General features: G+C 42.6%; 1 protein-coding gene across 4 annotated transcripts in view; it reads left to right on the top strand.

Moving 5' to 3' along the window:
* Positions 1-258: 258 nt before the first annotated feature.
* Lmbr1 (limb development membrane protein 1) overlaps positions 259-21,252 on the top strand; it is a 133,723-nt gene continuing 112,729 nt past the window's right edge. For all 4 annotated transcript variants that reach the window (XM_059257787.1, XM_059257786.1, XM_059257784.1 and 1 more), the window contains exons 1-2: positions 259-553; positions 19,105-19,177. In XM_059257787.1, coding sequence (XP_059113770.1) covers positions 488-553; positions 19,105-19,177 — 139 coding nt within the window. In that variant the 5' untranslated portion in view covers positions 259-487. The remainder of the gene's footprint in view (positions 554-19,104; positions 19,178-21,252) is intronic.

Raw genomic sequence — 21,252 nt, 5'->3', positions numbered from 1 at the left:
GGAGCTTCGGCACCGCCCTTATTCCCAGCCCTGGGCAATGGACAACAAGAATGGATGCCAACACTGCAGGGCCAGCTACAAGATTTCGGCCCTGCCTCACTCAGCACGCGCTGGATACCCAGCTCAGTCCTGGGCCCTACAAACTCCGCCCCCATTCCTCCAGCCACGCCCCCTGGCGCCTCGAGACCCTCGACCCACCGCCCCAGGCTCCGAGGCGCGCGCCTCTGACGTATGGCGCCCTCCGAGTGACGCACGAGTCCCGCCCCGGCCTCAAGCCCCGCCCAAGCGGCGGCCGTTCCCCGCCTCCCGCAGCCTGAGCCGCTTCTCGCTGAGCTGAGGCGGCGGCTGAGGCAGCGTTTTCCGTGCCTGTTGCGGTCTAGGTGGCGTTCCTGTCCGGCAACGAGCGGCTGTGCAGCCCCGGCGCCCGCGGGCAATGGTGCGGTGGAGCGCGCGGACGCGGGCGGCCCTGCGGCGGGCATGAAGGAGGATGGAAGGGCAGGACGAGGTGTCGGCGCGGGAGCAGCACTTCCACAGCCAAGTGCGAGAGTCCACGGTGCGTGGCCGGCCGGGCGGTTCCCCTGGTCCTGCGCCGCGCGCCGGACCCGGGAGCCGCAGCGCAGACCAGCGCGGTCCCCTGGCTTCTCCCCCGACCCCCGCCCACGCTGGCCTTCCGGCGGCCCACCGGGTCGGCTGAAGACCGACTCCGACGCCCCGCGTCACTTACGTCCTCGGTCACCTGCGACCCGGTCACCTGTTCCCCATCTCCTCACCTATGTCTCTCTCCTGTCATCCGCTGCCCTCTCCTTTCGTAGGTCTCCCTCGCGCCACCTGCGCTCCTGACCCTCTCTGTCCTCTCTTCACCTCTGCCCCCTCCGGTCACCTTTATCTCCCTCCTATCACCTGTGTCCCCCCCTCCGCCGCAGCCCCGCCTGCCACCTGCGTGCTCTCTCCTATCATCTCTGTCCTCCAGTCACCAGTGCCCACCTCTTGTCACTTGCCCTCCCTTCCCATCACTTGCAGCCCTTCCCAGCCCCCATGTCCTCCCCTTCTGTCACTTGTCCCAATCACCTACACTTAATCCGTGCCCATTTCTCCTGTACCCTCCCCATGTGTTCACGCACCTCATCTGCTCCTTTATCACCTGCTTCACCATCTTCCCTTTCTTCCTCACCCGAGTTTATCCTGCATCTCCTGCTGACTCTCCGGGTGAAGGGTGATGGGTGGCTGTCGCTTTTCCTCTAGCCTGATATGGTACCTGGGCTGAGCTGGCTGTGGCTAAGGTGTAGGCGGTGCAGACTGCCTGGCTTCCCAAGCTTCCAGCCGGGCAGTGACTTTGGCCTCCCACTCACATCCCTTCCTCTGTCCCCCCCAGCCCCCCAGCCAGGACAGTTAAAAAACTTCCAGAGGACAGAAGACAGGTCTCTCCTGGGAAGGGTGAGAGCAGAAACCCGCAGTGCTCAGAAGCAGTTGCTCTGGAAAGGATGCACCTGCCTGCTTCATCCTGCTGCTTCTAGCAGGTCAGGAAGCTAACTTGACTCCCTAAGTTCTCCTTTGATGAGCACCTTTCAGGATACCCTACAGTCTTATGGGTTTGTCTGTGTCTCCATAACTCTGTAAAGTATGTCCAAGTTACATATTTGCATCCACCCCTCTCTTAGCTCACTTTCCCTGTTCAGTCACACCCTTGGTTTGAGATGAGCAAATTCTGGTTCAGAGTAGTCCAATTTGTGCAGTTACTGATTTTGAAAATTGAGAATTGTCTTGCCAAATCATATGGGAGTAAAAGGAGGTGCATAAATTTTCGCGGATAGAATTTGGTATGGGGCATTTGGTTGAATTTTAATTTTTTATTAATTCTTTGAGTATTTCATACAATGTATTTTGATCACATTTACCCCCTCTCCAACTTTTTCCAGACCTCTCCCCACCTACTCAAGTTTGTGACTTTAAAAAAAAACAAACCCATTTGAATCAAATTTGTGCTGTCCTTACACTCTTAGGCATGTGGACATTCTTAAGCAAACCCTACCGGCTTGTGCCACCACAACTGGCTGGCGTGTGGACATTCACTGGAGTGTGGTTGACCTATCAGGTACCATACCCTTAAAGAAAACTGACTCCCCCTCTCTCAGCAGTTATCAATTGACAGTAACTCCTCAGTGAGGGGTGGGATTTCACACCCACCTCCCCTCTCCATGCTGAGATTTTGTCTGGATTGAGCTTACCCAGGTTTTGTGTGTTTTTTCAAAACCACCCTCAGTTCATTTACTGCTTCTGGCTCTTACAATTTTTCTGTCCCCTCTTCCACAATTATTTTAAGCCTTAAGAAGGGGGAGAGTGATATAGAAGTCCTGCTTAGGGCTGAGCATTCATTCTTTAGTCTCATATTCTCTCACCTTGACCTCTGTTATCAGTCACATACACAGAAAGCATCTCTGATGAAGGTTGAAAGACACACTAATCTTTGGATATGACAATAAATCATTAGGAGTCAGTTTAATAGGATGTACATTTAGCAGCATAATAGTGGCAGGTTCTCTCCTAAGGCCTAGGACTTGTCTAGCCACAGGTTCATGTCTCTAGTAACAGTGCCAGGTATGGATTTCCTTTTGTGGAGTGGACCTTAAATCCAATCAGAAAGTGATTGGTTACTCCCACAACATTTATGCCACTAGGAAGGAATCTATATTTCTAAGTATGCCCTAGATGCATTTCTTGCTAAACATACTTGACTAATCATGGTTTCAGATGCAGAAACAGAGTTTTACTACTGTTGCAGAGGCCTACCTTTCCCCCACAGCTGTAACTTTTGTCTCCTCCAAGAGTAACTGCTGCTCTGGCTTCCAAGGCCATAGGTTAATTTGCTTTATTTAAAAATATTCATTTATTTTATTTTATATTTATGAATGTTTTGTCTGCGTTTATGTCTGTATATCATGTATGTGCCTGCTGCCTGTGGAGGCTAGAAGAGGACACCAGGTCCCCTAGAATTGGAGTTACAAGTAGTTGTGAGTTGTCCCATTGCTACTGGGTACCAAACATGGGACCTCTACCATTGAACTACAGTACCCAGAGAAGTGGCACGTTCACTCATTCCTCTGGGTCTGGTGCACTTGGTGGTGGATATCTGTTAGCTGCTGAAAGTTCTGTCAGGGTGGATCTGCTTGGCAGACTCATGAATCTGAGACATGGCTGGTACAGCAGCACCTCAAGTGTGAACCTCAACTTCTGAGGGCTGTCTTTGGGAAATCCCAGTGAGCACAGGTGGATATGTTATAATGCATAGTAATAGGCTGAAGTGCTTGTAGCATTACTCCTTGTTTTTGCATGTGGGTGGATGTCTAGTTGTTTCAACAACATATGTTGTTTTCCTCATTGTATTGTCTTTGTGCTTTGTGAAAGATCAGTTAACTGTATTATATGGTTATATTTCTAGTATTCCTATTCTGTTCCATTAGTCAATACTTCATCAATACTATACAATTTTGATTACTTAAGCTTTATTTTTACTTTACAAAGTCCTTTGATTTTATTTATTTTTCTTCAAGTTGTGCTGATTATTCTATATTTGGTCTCTCTACATAAACTTTAGAATCAGTTTGTTTCTGTCTACAAAGTAACTTGCTTGGATTTTGATTGGAATTGCATTCAGTTTGTAGATCAAATAGGAAGAACTAACATCTTCCTGTTCATGAACATGGGCTATCCTATCTCCCATTAATTAAAGTTGTTTTTAGATGTCTTTCATCAGAGTTTCATGGTTTTTCTTATGAATATTTTGAATGTATTTTGTTAGATTTATAAATATATGCATGCTAATGTAAATGGTGTGTAGTTTTACCTTTAAATTTTACTTGTCTCTGGGTTGGTAGCACACACCTTTTCCTTCACAGCTGAGTAATTCTCCACTATGTATATATACACCATATTGTCTTGGTTAAGTCATCTGTCAATAGGCATCCTAGGCTATTGTGAATGGTACTATAATAAATGCAGGAATGTAGATTTCACTTTCTTTGAGTATATATCCAGGAGTGGTATAACTAGGTTATATGTAATTTTGTTTTTAGTGTTTTAAGGAATCTCCATTTCCATAGTGGCAGTACTGATTTACATGCTTTCCAGTGTGTATAAAGGTTCCTTTTTTATTATTTAAAATTTTAATTTATTTTACATACCAACCACAATTTCCCCTCCCTCCTCTCCTCCCATTCCCTCTCCCCACCTCCCTTCTACTCTGCCCCCTCCCCCCACCATCCACTCCTCCTCCTCTATTCAGAAAGGGTATGGCCTCCCATGGGAGTCAACAAAGCAAGTCATATCAAGTTGAGGTAGGATCAAGCTCCTACCCCCTGCATCAAGGCTGAGTGAGGCATCCCACCATAGGGAATAGGTTCCAAAAAGCCAGCTCATGCTCCAGGAACAGGTCCTGGTCCCACTGCTAGGGGCCCCACAAACAGACTGAGCTTTACAACTGTCACCCACATGCAGAGGGTCTAGGTCAGTCCCATACAGGCTCCCTAGCTGTTGGTCTAGAGTCTGTGAGGTCCCATGAGCTCAGGTCAGCTGTTTCTGTGGGTTTCCCTGTCATGATCTTGACACACCTTGCTCATATAATCCCTCCTCCTTCTCTTCAGCTGGACTCTCAGAGCTTGGCCCAGTGCTTGGCTGTGGGTCTCTGCATCTGCTCCCATCAGTTACTGGATGAAGGTTCTATGATGACAATTAAGATAAACACCAATCTGATTATAGGAGGCCAGTTCAGGCACCCTCTCCAATATTGTTAGGAGTCTTAGCTGGGGTCATCTTTGTGGATTCCTGGGAGTTTCCCTGGAACCAGGTTTCTCCCTAACCCCATAATGACCCCCTCTATCAAGATACCTCTTTCATTGCTCTCCCTCTCCATCCCTCCCCTAACTCGACCATCTTGATCTCTCATGTTCCCATCCCCTATCTCTTCCCTTCTCCTCCCTCGCCCTCTCCCAGTTTACCCAGGAGATCTTATCTATTTCCCCTTCCTGGGGCGCTCCATGCTTGTCCCTCTTAGGGTCCTTCCTTTTACCTAGCTTCTCTGGGGTTGTGGATTGTAGCCTGGTTATCTTTTGCTTTATATCTAATATCCTCTTGTGAGTGAGTACATATCATGTTTCTCTTTCTGGGTCTGGGTTACCTTGTTCAGGATGACTTTTTCTAGTTCCATCCATTTGCCTGCACATTTCATGATGTCATTGTTTTCTTTTTTCTTTTTTTCTTTTTGGTTTTTCGAGACAGGGTTTCTCTGTGTAGCTTTGTGCCTTTCCTGGAACTCGCTTTGGAGACCAGGCTGACCTCAAACTCACAGAGATCCTCCTGCCTCTGCCTCCAGAGTGCTGGGATTAAAGGCATGCGCCACCACTGCCCGGCTGTCATTGTTTTTTTTTTTTTTTTATCACTGAGTAATACTCCATTGTGTAGATGTACCACATTTTCTTTATCCATTCTTCAGTTGAGGGGCATCTAGGTTGTTCCCAGGTTCTGGCTATTACAAATAATGCTGCTATGAACATAATTGAGCAAGTGTCCTTGTGATATGATTGAGCATTCTTTGGGTATATGCCCAAGAGTGGTATTGCTGGGTCTTGAGGTTGTTTGATTCCCAATTTTCTGAGAAATTTCCATACTGATTTCCAAAGTGTCTGTACAAGTTTGCACTCCCACCAACAGTGGGGGAGTGTTCCCCTTATTCCACATCATCTCCAACATAAGCTGTCATCAATGTTTGATCTTAGCCATTCTGACAGGTGTAAGATAGTGTCTCAGAGTCATTTTGATTTGCATTTTCCTGATAGCTAAGGATGTAATACACAATTCTTTAAGTGTATCTCAGTCATTTGAGATTCTTTTGTTGAGAATTCTCTGTTTAAATATGTACCCCATTTTTTTTTCTGAGGCAGGGTTTCTCTGTGTAGTTTTGGTGCCTGTCCTGGATCTCGCTCTGTAGACCAGGCTGGCCTCGAACTCAAAGAGATCTGCAGGCTCTGCCTCCCCAGTGCTGGGATTAAAGGCGTGCGCCACCACCGCCCGGCTGTACCCCATTTTTTAATTGGATTATTTGGTATTTTGATGTCTAGCTTCTTGAGTTCTTTATATATTTTGGAGATCAGCCCTCTGTCAGATGTGGGGTTGGTGAAGATCTTTTCCCATTCTGGGGCTGGTGTCTTGTCTTATTGACAGCGTCCTTTGCTTTACAGAAGCTTTTCAGTTTCATAAGGTCCCATTTATTAATTGTCAATCTCAGTGTCTGTGCTAATGGTATTATATTCAGGAAGTAGTCTCCCATGTCAATGCATTCAAGACTACTTTCCACTTTCTCTTCTGTAAGATTCAGTGTAGCTGGATTTATGTTGAGGTCTTTGATCCACTTGGACTTGAGTTTTGTTCAGGGTGGTAGATATGGATCTGTTTGCATTCTTCTACATGCCACCATCCAGTTTTGCCAGCACCATTCATTGAAGATACTTTCTTTTTTCCATTGTACATTTTTGGCTTCTTTGTCAAAATCAGGTGTTCATAGGTGTGTGGATTTATGTCAGGATCTTTGATTTGATTCCATTGATCCATGTGTCTGTTTTTATGCCAATACCAAACTGTTTTTATTACTATAGCTCTATAGAAGAGCTTGAAGTCAGGGATGGTGATATCTCTGGAAGTTCCTTTATTGTACAGGATTGTTTTGGCTATCCTGGGTGTTTTGTTTTTCCATATGAAGTTGAGTATTGTTCTTTCGAGCTCTGTGAATAATTGTATTGGGATTTTGATGGGGATTGCATTGAATCTGTAGATTGCCATTTTTACTATGTTGATCTTACCTATCCAAGAGCATGTGAGATCTTTCCATGTTTTGATATCTTCAATTTCTTTCTTCAAAGACTTAAAGTTCTTGTCATACAGGTCTTTCACTTGTTTGGTTAGATTTACCTCAAGATATTTTATGCTATTTGTGCCTATTATAAAGAGTGATTTTTCTCTGATTTCTTTCTTAGCCCATATATCATTTGTATATAGGAGGGCTACTGATGTTTTTTGAGTTAATCTTGTATCCTGCCACTTTTTTTTGAAGGTGTTTATCAGCTTTAGGAGTTCCCTGGTAGAATTTTTGGGGTCACTTATGCATACTATCATATCATCTGCAAATAGCAAAAGTTTGACTTCTTTCTTTCCAATTTGTGTCCCCTTGATCTCCTTTTGTTGTCTTATTGCTCTAGCTAGAACCTTGAATGCTATATTGAATAGATATGGAGAGAGTGGACAGCCTTGTCTTGTTCCTGATTTTAGTGGAATCGCTTTGAGTTTCTCTCCATTTACTTTGATGTTGGCTGTTGGCTTGCTGTATATTGCCTTTATTATGTTTAGGTATGCTCCTTGTATCCCTGATCTCTCCAAGACCTTTATCATGAAGGGGTGTTGGATTTTGTCGAAGGCTTTTTCAGCATCTAGTGAAATGATCATGTGTTTTTTTTCCTTTCAGTTTGTTTATATAGTGGATTACATTGGCAGATTTTCATATGTTGAACCATCCCTGCATCTCTGGGATGAAACCTACTTGATCATGGTGGATGATTTTTTTCATATGTTCTTGGATTCGGTTTGCCAGTATTTTTTTTTTTTTTCTTGAGACAGGGTTTCTCTGTGTAGTTTTGGTGCCTGTTCTGGATCTCTCTCATTCTGTGGACCAGGCTGCCCTTGAACTCACAGAGATCTGCCTGGCTCTGCCTCTCGAGTGTTGGGATTAAAGGGGTGTGCCACCTTAATATTGAGTATTTTTGCATCAATGTTCATGAGGGAGATTGGTATGTAATTCTCTTTCTTATTTTTGTCTTTGTATGGTTTGGGTATCAGGGTAACTGTAGCCTTGTAAAAAAAATTTGGCAATGTTTCTTCTGTTTCTATTGTCTGGACCAATTTGAAGAGTATTGGTATTAGTTCTTCTTTGAAATTCTGGTAGAATTCTGCACTGAAACCATCTGGCCCTGAGCTTTTTTTGGTTGGGAGACTTTTGATGACTACTTCTATTTCCTTAGGGGTTATAGGTCTATTTAAATTGTTTATCTGGTCTTGATTTAATTTTGGCATGTGGTACCTATCCAGACAATTGTCCACTTCTTTTACATTTTCCAATTTTGTGGAGTACAAGTTTTCTAAGTATGACCTGATGATTCTCTGGATTTCCTTACTGTCTGTTGTTACATCCCCCTTTTCCTTCCTTCCTTCCTTCCTTCCTTCCTTCCTTCCTTCCTTCCTTTCTTCCTTCCTTCCTTTTTGTGGTTTTTACGAAACAAGGTTCTCTGTGTATCTTTGGAGCCTGTCCTGGAACTGACTCTGTGGTCCAGGCTGGCCTCGAACTCACAGAGATCCGCTTACCTCTGCCTCCTGAGTGCTGGGATTAAAGGTGTGTGCCACCACCGCCTGGCCTTCCTTTCATTTCTGATTTTGTTAATTTGGATATTCTCTCTCTGCCTTTTGGTTAGTTTGGATAAAGGCTTGCCTATCTTATTGATTTTCTCAAAGAACCAACTCTGTTTCCTTGATTCTTTATATTGTTCTCTTTGTTTCTATTTTATTGATTTCAGCTCTCAATTTGATTATTTCCTGTCATCTACTCTCCCTGGGTGAGTTCGCTTCTTTTTGTTCTAGAGCTCTCAGGTGCTATTAAGTTGCTAGTGTGAGATTTCTCCAAAATCCTTATATAAGCACTTAGTGCTATGAACTTTCCTCTTAGTACTGCTTTTGTAGTGTCCCTTAAGTTTGGGTATGTTGTACATTCATTTTTATTGAATTCTAGGAAGTCTTTAGTTTCTTTCTTTCTTTCTTCCTTGATGCAGTGGTGATTCACTTGAGCATTATTCAGTTTCCATGAGTTTGTAGGCTTTCTGTAATTTGTGGTGTTGTTGAATTCTAACTTTAAGCCATGGTGATCTGATAAGATACAGGGAATTATTCCAGTTTTTTTGTATCTGTTGAGATTTGCTTTGTGACCAAGTATGTGGTCAGTTTTAGAGAAGGTTCCATGAGGTGCTGAGAAGAAGGTATATTCTTTTGTGTTTGGGTGAAATGTTCTGTAGATATCTGTTAAGTCCATTTGAGTCATAACAACTGTTTGTTCCCTTGTTTCTCTGTAAAGTTTCTGCCTGGCAGATCTGTCCATTAGTGAGAGTGAGGTGTTGAAGTTTCCCAGTATTAGTGTGTAGGGTTTGAAGTGTGATTTAAGCTTTAGTAATGTTTCTTTTACAAATGTAGGTGCCCTTGTATTTGCACTCTAAATGTTCAGAATTGAGACTTAATTTTGATGGATTTTTTTGTGATGAATATGAAATATCCTTCTCCATCCCTTTTGATTAATTTTAGTTTGAAGTCTAATTTGTTATTTATTGATTTCTTGTGATTTTGTTTGCCGTTTCCTGGATTTCTTTAACAGAATTTTTCATTTCCTCTTTAAGGGCCTCTATCATCTTCATAAAATTATTTTTAAGGTCATTTTCTTCTGCTTCATCTGCGCTGGGATGTTCAGGTCTTGCTGTTGTAGAACCACTAGGTTCTGGTGGTGCCATATTGCTCTTTAGGTTGTTGAATGTATTCTTACCCTGCCATTTACCCATCTGGGTTTGGGATAATCATAGGCACATGTGTTGATCCTTGTGTCTTTGTTGGATGGGTATTTTATTCCTTTACTGTCTGTTTCCTTTATTGTCTTTTGACCTGAATGGTCAAGGGTTCTGGTGATTGGCTGGCTGTCAGGTTGAGTAGAGTTGTCTCAGCTGAGGTTTGTGGGGGTTTGGGTGCCTAGATCCAGTGTATCATCCAGTTCTTCTGGCTGGTGTGGACTTTACTTGTGCCTATGGGGTCTGTTCTTTCAACTGGTGTGAGTTGTGCCTGTGCCTATGGAGTCTGTTCTAGCTGGTGTAGGTTTTTCCTGTGCCTATTCTTCCAACTGGTGTGAGTGGTGCTTGTGTCTATAGTATCTGTTGATGTAGCTGGAGAGGGCTGTTCATGGGCAGGATGCTGGGGTAGGTGGGATTGGGCAGCAGAGTGGATCTGTTCTTCCAGCTGATGTAGGTGGTGCTTATGCCTATAGGGGCTGCTGTCCTTCTAACTGGTGAAGGTGGAGCGTGTGCCTTTAGAGGCTGTTGATGTCTCGGGGGGTTGGCCAAGGGGAAGATGATGGGTTTGGTGTGTTTGGGCGGCAGAGTGGGTCTTGTAGGTTACAGAGGCTGTGGGTGGTGGTGGTGGTGGAGCAGCCTGCCCACAGGACTCTTACCTGCTGGCTGGCTGTTAAAGGTTCCATTTTGCCTACATTTTCGTCAACATTTTGGATGATAGTCATTTTGTTTGAGATGAAATGGAGCCTCAGTGGAGTCTTGATTTGCATTTCCTTGATAGCTAAGGATGTTGAGCATTTAAAAATATATTTCTTGGCCATTTGTGTTTCTTTTGTTTTTAAATGAGAAGTATCTATTTAGATCATGTGTTATTTTTTTTATTGGATTATTTGTTCTTTTGCTATTAAGGTTTGAGTTAAAATATTCTAGTTATTAATTCTCTTTCAGATGAATAGCTGACAGATTTTCTCCTACTCTGTGGATTGACACATCACACTGTTGTTTCCTTTGCTCCCTAGATGCCTTTTAATTTGATGTAATTTCATTTGTCAGTTCTTGCATTTATTTCTTTAGCTGTTGGAGTTCTACCAGGCAGTGATTCCCCTGTGCCTCCCTCTTGTAGTTTCAAGTTCTGCGTTTAAGATCTTCAACCTTTCTTCAGTTGAAGGGCATCAAATAAAATGTGGTACATATACACAATGGAGTACTACTCAGCAGAGAAAAACAATGACATCATGAGGTTTGCAGGCAAATGGATGGATCTAGAAAAAAAATCATCCTGAGTGAGGTAACCCAGACTCAGAAAGACAAACATGGTATGTACTCACTCATAGGAGGATACTAGATGTAAAACAAAGGATGACTAGACTGCTACTCACAACTCCAGGGAGGCTACCTAGAAAACAGGACCCTAAGAAAGACACAGAGATCCCCCAACGACAGAGAAATGGATGAGATCTACATGAGCAAACTGACTGTTACCCCAGTGCATGGAGAGTTGAGACAAATGGATCCTGAGGGTTTACTGGCTAGTCATATGATCTCTTAATATGCTGTTGAATTCCATTTATATCTATTTTATTGAGGATTTTTGCATATGTATCCATATATTGGTTTATAATTTTTATATCTTACAAGGTTTTGGTAGCAAGGTAATATGAGCTTTGTAGGATGAGTTTGGAAGTATCCCTTTCTATTTTATGAAATAATTTAAGGATCTACTTTGTCTACCTTTTAATTTACTTCATACTTTTTAACTTAACTCCAGTTCATCAAAATTGAAGCTCAATTCCAGCACTCTGGAGGCAGAGGCAGGTGGATCTCTGAGTTCGAGGCCAGCCTGGTCTACATAGCAAGTTCCAGGAAAGCCAGGGCTACAGTAGGGAAACAGCTGTATATTTATCCATCTATCCATTCATCTGTCCATCCATTTGTACGTGTGCAGTGCATTAATACCTGGAGCTCACTGCTTGGGTTAGAATGGCTGGCCAGTAAACCCCCAAGATCCACTTGTTTCGATTTCCCGTGCACTGGGGTTGCAGATGTATGTGTGTGCTAGGGATCTGAACTCATGTTCTCATGTTTGTATAGCAAGCATTTTACCCACTGAGCCATCTCCCTGGTCTGTTTCATCTTTCTGATATTTTTTAAAAATAACTGTTTGAGTCTTTGTGTCTTTCATTAATCTGGATTTTTAAGTTTTCCTTGTCATTGGGTAATTTTGAAGAAGTACAATTTAAATTTACTTTAATTGGTGGTTAGTTTGTAAACTTTCTAAATACTTATGTCTTATATTTTGGATTAATAATGTTAAAATAAATCTGGTTCAGACTTATGAGCCTCTCAGTAATAGCTCTTGGCTCTCAGGCTGGGTAGAGATGTTTCTGGTCCTGCTTGGTATCTTTCAAATTTAGATCTTAAATAAGAAGATAAATAGTAAAATTTCATTATGATGCACCAGCTTGTATCTAAGTTCAATGTTACACCTGGAATTTATGACTATTAACTTTTGACAATACATATTAAACTTAGGTCACTGGGGACTAGTTCCTTCAGTTCAAATCAGATCTAAAGGCATGGGGCTTCCAAGGGCTTGGATCACCTTCTCCACAGGCTAGATGTCACTGAGAAGTGCTGTGGGTTTCTCTGGGAGGGGTGGTAGCATGACTGTTCTTCTCTGGCAGCCAAGGAAAGCTCATTGTCTTTGGAGCCCTGCCAAGCACTGAGCTTGCCCATCTTCTCCTGTCAGCTGTATCTCACCTTTAGTGGTGAGTTGCTGCAATACTTTACTCTTTTTTTGCTTAGAGATTTGCTGTTGTGGTTCCTGGAGTGCAGGGAGATTTGAAGGCATCATCATAGCTTGCTTTCAGTTCACTCATCCATAAGTGAGGTCTTGAGACCTCACACAAGAAAAGATGTGTTCATTTGGAGGAGAACCTATGTGCAGTCCACCTTGGGAAGCCACACAGAGTTGCAGTCTGTTCTTTGGTTTCCATCCCAGTCTCTTATATTTATGGCCAGTAGCTTTTATTCCATGTGAGCAGCACTTTTAGAATTTGTAGCTTTACCTGTACTCTTAAATGTATTGCTTCTCCTTGGTTTCCTGCTCTGCATTCTGGCTCCTAAGGCCTTTTGTTCATTAACTTTCATTATTTATCATCCACTTCTATATGAACTCCCTGGAATTTCTGAAATTCCTTTCACTTTTAAATATCATTTAAAAAATTCTAAGCATCTTTGGTGAAAACTTCTATTCTTATTTTGGGGGGGAATGTTGAAGATCTATTTTAGTTTACAATTTTTCTATTTGAGAATTTTATACATGCATACAATGTATTTTGATCTTGTTCATCCTCCACTCATCCTCCTGACTTTTCCCATATCCACCCCTGACCTGCTTCCAACTTAGTTTCCTTTCACCTCCCCCCCTCCCCAGCCCTGCCCTGCTTCATCAAGCCCAGTTTATGCTGCCCATATACTTGTGAGTATGGGGCCATTCCCTGAAGTGTGGTTGACCTACCAGTGCCATGCCCTTAAGGAAAACTGACTGTCCCTCCCCCAGAAACCTTTAACTCTCTGTAGCTAAGGTTAGGGCTTGTGAGCCCCTCCCACTCTGTGCTGGAATCAAGTTGACCGACTTGATCTTACATAGATCTTGTTCAGGTAACCCAAACTGCTATGAGTTCTTGAGTGCAGTGAGCCCATCATGTCCAGAAGACAGGTTTTCTCTGGTCCTCCCCAATCCTTTGGCTGTTGTAGAATTTCAGTTTCTTCTTCCACCAGAACATCTATTCTTCTACTGTCCTTGGTTCTTTCACTGCAGCTAGATGTCTGCTCTGGCTCCTGCTTTTCTGTTCCTCAGCCTGTCCTTGGCTTCACTTTCTTCCGGTCTTCATGGGTCTCACTTTGTTTTGCATTTTCATAAGCTGATGCTTCTCTAGGTGTGGTCAAGGGCTTCCTGGGCCTGGAGGTTAAACCTGGGAAAATGATAGAGCCTGTGAAGAACTTGCAGAATGGAACTGGAAGGGTGCTCAGCCCAGGAGCCAGAGGAGTGCAGCTGGTAAAGGCTGAGGAAAAGGGAAGCCATTAGAGAAGGAAGGACACTACTGATGGAGGTTGCTGATGGAGACCAAGGAACGTTTGCACCTGCTGTTTGGCTAGTGGGTCTTCACTTCCACTGCCTGGGTCCTTTGAGCTACCTAGCGGGCATGAAGTCAGATTAGTGATTAGAAGAACGAATGAATGATGAAAAGTTAGAAAGCTCTGGAAGTACAAGCTATTATTTTGAAGAATTTGGCTGGAGAGAGAGGGCAGGTTGGAGGGGTGCAGGAAGAGAAGCGAAGAAGTGAGATCAGGGAGAAGGGAGAGAAACTGAAAGTCTGAAAGTATCTGGGCTGTTAGGATCATCAGGTGGTTGATGTTTCTTGGGGACTCTAGCTACATCGTCTCAGTATCAGAATCAAGCATCATGTTTGACATCATTGTCAGGCCTTAGGTGTCGGGAATTCTAGCCTGGGTTTGCCTGGAACTTTAAAGACTATTTAATCTCATGTTGTCCCTTGCTTTTGTTATATTTTTCTATTTTTATTTATTTATCTTGTCCTTCAACTTTCCATATAGAATTTTGATTTGATAAATTGTACCAAGGGAATGAAAGACAACACAAGAGGTAATTTAGACAAACCTCCTTACCCTAGCAACTGAACTCAAATATTTGTGCTCATCTTCCCCCTTTTCCTTCTTTAAAACTGAGGACATCATAATGGGCTGTCAATAGACAATAACTACATTACAGCATGTCCAGTGATGCTTGGGGCATGCTTAGGAAGCACCAGCAGCAGGGGCAGTGGGGTACACACCTTGTCAAGATGTCATCTGAGGAAGGGTTGTGGGACAAAGGATAAGAGATTCAGACATCTGAGAGTTGGCTTGAGAAGCAGAGTCTGATGTAGGATGGGTCTGGTGTGCTCAAATGAGGAGGAAAATAGGAGATGAGAGCAGATATTAGTGCAACTGCCCTCTTCCTCCTGCCCCCTCCCCTCAGGCCTGCTCCTTTCTCTTTCTAATTCTCCCCAGAATCTACATCAGCCAGGTTTTTGTCTCCACTACAACTCTTGTCAAAGTTGCAGTGACTTCCCAGTTGTCAACTGCACCACCATCATTATTAGGGTCCTTCTCCTCTCCTCTCTCACTTCACTCCCTCCTCATTTCCTGCCTCTTCATTCGGAAAGATTGTCCATCAGTCCCTCAGCTTCGCAGTTAGTTCAGCATTATTCCCTTTCCCTCTTCTGTTTTTTGGCTGCTGGATTATTCATTCTATCTTCTGTGACTTTTCTCATCTTTTACAAAAGCCTCCTGACTTTGAATTCCTCCTCACAATCCTTTGTTTTGTTGTAGCACTAGGGAAGGACTCTAGTGCATTTCATTTGCTTGCACTTCTCTTTCCAAGCTCTTCCTGGAATCTACTTTAGCCAAGTGTTTGTCTCCAGTACTCCAGAAAAACAGCTCTTGTCAAGGTTGCAGTGACTTCCATGGCACCAAACCCAGTTGTCAATCCTCTTTCCTCATCTTGCTTGGCAGGTCAGCAGTATTTGACACTGTTGCAAATTCCCTTTTCCTTCATGTGGGTCAGGAGATGTGCAGGCCTTTGGTGCCCCGCCTTGGTGGCTGCTTGTTTGGCAGCCTCTACACTGATGCTGAACATCTGAGAGTTGCACTTTGTTTTCAGACTTCTCTTCTCTGCCTGCTTTTGCATCTCAGCCTTAGGACATTGTGTGTCGTCTGCTGATTATTTTTTATTTTTTAACTTGAAACTAACCTTTCCCTCTGAACAGTATAGGTTTGTATACAGACCTACTCACTCAGCTTTCCACCGTCATAGTGTATACTTCAAACTCAGCAGAGCTGTTCCTCCTCCGGACCGTTCCTTTTGTAATCTTTCCCGACTGAGGACTTGGCAACTCAGTCTTTCCAGTTTCTCAGGAACTTTGTGTTTATTTTTACGAGTCCTAGCAGGCCTGCTTTCAAAACATTCACAACTCAATCATTTCTTTTTTTGGTGGGGGGGGGGCGGACTTTTTTTTTAATTTTTATTTTATTTTTCCTTTGTTTTATTTTTTATTTTTTTATTTTTTTAAGATTTATTTATTTATTATGTATACAGAAGAGGGTGCCAAATCTCATTGCAGATGGTTGTGAGCCACCATGTGAGTGCTGGGAATTGAACTTGGGACCTCTGGAAGACCATTCAGTGCTCTTAACCTCTGAGCCATCTCTCCAGCCCCCATTTCTTAATGCCTCACTCCGCAGGTCTCAGTGATGGCTCTTCTGCATTGCTTTGTGCTCAGTTTTTTCCTGGTCTCTGCTTCTGTCCAGGCAACTAGGGTGAGTTTCTTCACTGAATCTGATCATGTCACCCTTCTGTTCACAATCTTACATGGATTCCTGTCTCCCTCAGGGTAAGAGCCAACCTGGCAGTTACCATGTGTAAGTACCAGCACCTGGAACAAAGTCCTCTGTGCACTGGACTCCTGTTAATCCCCAGGCTCATCTCTTATTCTTCCCTTTTGTTTGAACACACCAGAGGCATCTTGTCTCAGGACCCTGACAATATTATTGTCTCTGCATCACACACTGCTAGTCTTGCTCCTCTTGTCCCATCATTCGTCCTCAGATGACATCCTGCTGAGATGAGCCGCCACTGTTGATGGTACTCTCTATTTTCCTAGGCCCAGACTGACCATCCTTAGACACACTGTGATTTAGTTACCTGATATCTATTTGTATCGTTATTTCTCTCTCTGGAATGTGAGTGTCACAAGGGTGCACCTTTACTCACTAGTATCCCTAGTATTAAAATGGGTTCCTGGATGTAGTAAGCCCCACAGATAAACTCAGGCAGCCTCTGCCAGCTATCTGACATCAGACATTAACCTTATGGCTCATTGTTTTACTGCCAAGTTACTCTTCTTTCTTTGCTCTTGGAGCCTGACTTCCATTGCATTGTAGACCATTATTTCTTCTTCTTTTTTTTTTTTTTGAATTTTTAAAAAATATTTTTATTTTATAATTAATTTAATTTTACGTATCAGCCACAGATTTCCCTGTCCTCCCTCCTCCCCCCAGTTTTCCCCCCCAATCCACCCCTCATTCCCACCTCCTCCAGGGCAAGGTCTCCCCTGGGGATTCAGCCCAGCCTGGTAGATTCAGTTGAGGCAGGTCTAGTCCCCTCCTTCCTGCACCAAGGCTGAGCAAAGTATCTCAGCATAGGCCCTAGGTTCCAAAAAGCCAGTTTATGCACCAAGGACAGGTCCCGGTTCTACTGCCTGGGGACCTCCTAAACAGTTCAACTGTTTCCAGAGGGTCTGGTCCAGTTCCATGGGGGCTCCTCAGCCATTGGTTCACAGTTCATGTGTTTCCACTAGTTTGGCTAGTTGTCCCTGTGCTTTTTCCAATCATGGTCTCAATATTTCTTACTCATAGAATCCCTCCTCTCTCTCGCTGATTGGACTGATGGAAGCAGATGCAGAGATCCACCACCAAGCCCCAGGTGGAGCTCCAGGAGACCATTATTTCTTTATGTTTCTTCACCATTTGGTTTTCCTTTTGACCCATTTTCTGTGCTTCAGAGGATTTTAGGAGGAAATTCTAACTCTACCAACATCCTCTTGTTAGCCTGGGCTCCGAACAGTCTTCAGGCTTCAGAACAAGTGCTGGATTGTCTTTTACCACTCTCCCACATGTATTGAGAATGTTGACACTCAGTTTGTAGTGCTCCTCTCCATTTTCAGTGTTGTTTTCTAAGTGGTATCATTACAGGGGTGACAACCACCTAGGTCCAAAGTCTTTGTTATGATATTCCACCAACTCATCCTGAGAGGTCCATAGATATCAGCTTTCTGAAAGACTTCATATTTTTTTTCACATGCTCCATAAGCTTGACTGCGGCTTTATTTTTAGCATTTGGTCTTTGATGGATATCCTGTTTCTTGACCTTCTCTGTTTACCCATTTGTTGCCCCAGCTCTGACAAAAGGAGTACATTGTAGGCATAATGACTCAAATAAAAATGGGCAAAAGACCCGAGTGGACATTTCTCAAAAGAAGACAGACAAATGGACACCAGGTATATGAAAATGTACTTAGCATCCTTTGTCATAGAGAAATGGAAAGGAAGACTCACCTCATACCTGTTGGAATGGCTGCTTCCAAAGAGCAAGAGAGAAGTGCTGTTGAGGACATGGAAAAAAGGAAGCATTGTATACTACTGGCATCAAAACAGCTGGCATGCCCTCCAGAATGCAAAGCAAATGTGCCAAGTGGTCCACCTCTTCCATTCTGGATTCACATTCAAAGAAAATGAATTGATTTATGAGAGATACTGTGCTCAGGGTTCACCATGTGAGGTTTCAGAAACAATTGATGTGTGTGTCAGTAGATGAATGGGTAAAGAAAATGTGGTAATCCTTACATGTACCATTTAGCCTTAAGGAAATTGTGCCATTTGGGACAACAAGGAATAATCTGGGGATATTCTGCCAAGTGAATTCTGCATATATAGAAAAACAGGTACCGAATAATCTCATTTGTACATGGGATCTAAACAATTTGAGCTCATAGAGGTAGAGAGTAGAATAACAGTTCAGGGACCAGAAAGAGAGTTTCCAGGTTGAGGTGTGGCCAATGGATGCCAAAGTTCCTTAGACTGTGAGTTTAGTAGGCCTGCTGTGTGACATACTGATGTGGCGAAGAACAGTGCAGTGTGTGTTAAAAACCTAGAGTATATTGTAAGTTCTAATCAGTAAAGATGGCAAGCTGACTCTCTTCCCTCCATTAATTAGCACAGTGGAGGAGGGCACTGCTGTGCATGGGTAGCAGAACCTGAGATCATATATAGTAATACCATACAGTTTTTATTAGACAAAGTAATATGACTTAAACCACAGCTGAATAAAGAATTTAACTTTGATGTGTGGTATGTTTAATGGAGTTATTTTTATCCACATTGATCTGTGATGCTTCTTTTATGCTAAAGCTTCATGTGATTGACTCTGTCAGGTTGTGTTACTGGCACATCCTTTACGTATTATCGAAGCTCTTGGGATGCCTTGCTTTTCAGGAGGGCAATGTGTGCTCATTGATTTCAGTCTTTGGAATTGTTAATGATAGTTTGGCTTTTCACACTTTGACATGACTTTGAAAAACATTTGATCAAGTTATGAAAAGAGAAATTCTCCAGTGGGCTTTCTCACCAAAATATTATTAAACTAGGATACTGCAGATCTTCAGAACTGACCAGTTCACATACATTAATATTTTTTATCAAAATGTTATATTTGTGAAATGTCCAAAAATTTCACTTTTCAATAGTTTAGATCCTTCATTTTCTTTAGATACAAAAGATTGTTATCTTTTGTTAGTTATAAAAATGTCGGGCAGAAATGTAAATGACCTGTTAAATTTCATTTCAGATATGTTTTCTTCTTTTTGCCATTCTCTACATCGTTTCCTACTTCATCATTACAAGATACAAGAGAAAATCAGGCAAGTAGAAACAGTTTTGTTACGGCTTTCATCAGAGCTGCCTGTGTGAGGTGGTATATGGGCTCCACCCACACACTGCAGTACAGCCATGCTGAATATGCTGGTGGCTGAAGTAAACAGTTGCCTGGTACTAAGAACACTAAAAATAACCCCTAGGGAACCTGACTATCCTCAGGGTCACCTTACTAGACCAGAGTCCTTGATTATCACAATTCTCATGTCCAACTAAGAATAGTGTTGGCTATTTAGTACCTGGGACATCCAGAGTTTATGAGGGTGTTTGGTTCCTTGTGGCTGGTTCTAACTGAGCATCCTATTCACCCCAGCCTCCTTCATTTTCTCACTACAGAACTGTCTCGCCATCTCTTTCTGTCTGTCTCTCTCTGTCTCTTGCTTTTTCTCTTTTTAAGAAAGATGTATTGGTTTATTTACCTATTTTAGTTTTATGTGCTTTGGGTGTTTTGCCTGTGTGTGTATTTGTGCACTGTGTACATGTCTCATGTCTGCAGAGACCAGAAGAAGGTGTTGGATCCCCAGGAACTGGAGTTACAAATGGCTATGAGCCTCCATATAATTGCTGAGAATCAAATCTGGGTCCTCTGTAAGAGCAGCAAGTGCTCTTAACTGCTGAGCCATCTCTTCAGTCTGTTTTCCTTCTCCAAAGCAATATAGAATTTACAGTATCCATAGTTGTACTGGTATTTAATTATATAGTAGCCTTGTATTATTCCATTTTGTCCTGAGTTAATCATTTTCATGTTTTTTATGTCTTTATTACTTTTTTAATTCACACATTTTTGGTTAGAGTTTTATGTGTACTCTAGCAGATGCCTTACTGCCTTCTGGTAATTCTCAACTATTTTTTTGAAATAATGTTTTCTACCTGTGGTGCTTGCCTGGTGGCTTATGCTGTATGATACTTAAAGGTTCCATGTATTAAAGATTCTTTGATATATTATCAGCTCATCAAACTCAAGAGAAATAAAGAAATAGCTCTTGTTGCACTATGTTGTTTCAGAGCTGTTACCTGGTTCTGTGAATGTTTCTAAGTGTTCACTGGATCATGTAATCTGCCAAATATGTGAAGATCTGCAGATTCAAGACAGTGCCTCAGTTGGGTCATAGATTACATGAAGAGAAAGGAGAGGGTTTGAGTGGAAAACATTAACACATTGTTTAAGGGGAGTTAAGGATGATGCACAGGCAAACCGTAGACTTAGGTGATCTTCAGGTTAATCCAGTAATTTCAGGGAGTGACAAAGACTGTAGATCTCAATGGTGGAACAGAATGGCTGTGGTTAAGGAAGTAGTGACCTTTTCTCTAGACATGGTGATGGATTAGGTATAGGAATATCAGGATGAAAACTAATCATGAATGTGATTTTTGTGGTGTCTTTAACTGGAAAGTTGTTTTGGGAAGTCTGTAATTAATGATAGACACTACAAAGAATGGCCAAAACTCACTACTGACACTGAGGCAGATGAGCTCCCAGAGGTTCTGAGATCCAAGGAGAGCCTGTCAGGACACAAGACAGATGAGGAGCTAGAAGGATTGGGAAGGTTCTGCAATACTTGTATGCTTAGGCAGTCTCTTTGGCTGGTCAGTTTATGAGCAAGGACAAAAGAGATGGTGGCTGAGAGGCCTGAGAAAGGAGGAGGGGAGAAGACGGTATCCTAACGAAGTCTGCCTGGTACCTAAAGAGACACGGAAAATGATATTTTGTTTTCTGTCTATAACTTAGACAGTACTTTCAAATTGTTGAGGTGATGCTATCCAAGATAGTTTAGGGTGGTTTAAGAAAATATTAGCATTTCATTTACTAATGAAAATTCAAACTAAAGAAAAGCAGGTAAGTTCTAAGAGTATGACATTTTATAATAGAAATATCTGTTGGCTATTAACAGCCAGAACATTTCATTCATGAACAGCTTATCCTGACATTGTCTACCTGCATTTCACAATCATTCTGTGGTTCTAAGTTTTATTTTCTTGAGACTATGTGTTTGTAAAATTTTGATTTACATGTGTCAGTTAATCAACACTTTAAAAAAATCACAATATATATACCACTTAA

The sequence above is a fragment of the Peromyscus eremicus genome, chromosome 3 (assembly GCF_949786415.1).
Source record: "Peromyscus eremicus chromosome 3, PerEre_H2_v1, whole genome shotgun sequence".
In the NCBI taxonomy this organism is placed as follows: domain Eukaryota; kingdom Metazoa; phylum Chordata; class Mammalia; order Rodentia; family Cricetidae; genus Peromyscus; species Peromyscus eremicus.
The sequence above is the reverse complement of the archived record's forward strand: the minus strand, read 5'-3'. Positions and strand labels throughout refer to the sequence as shown.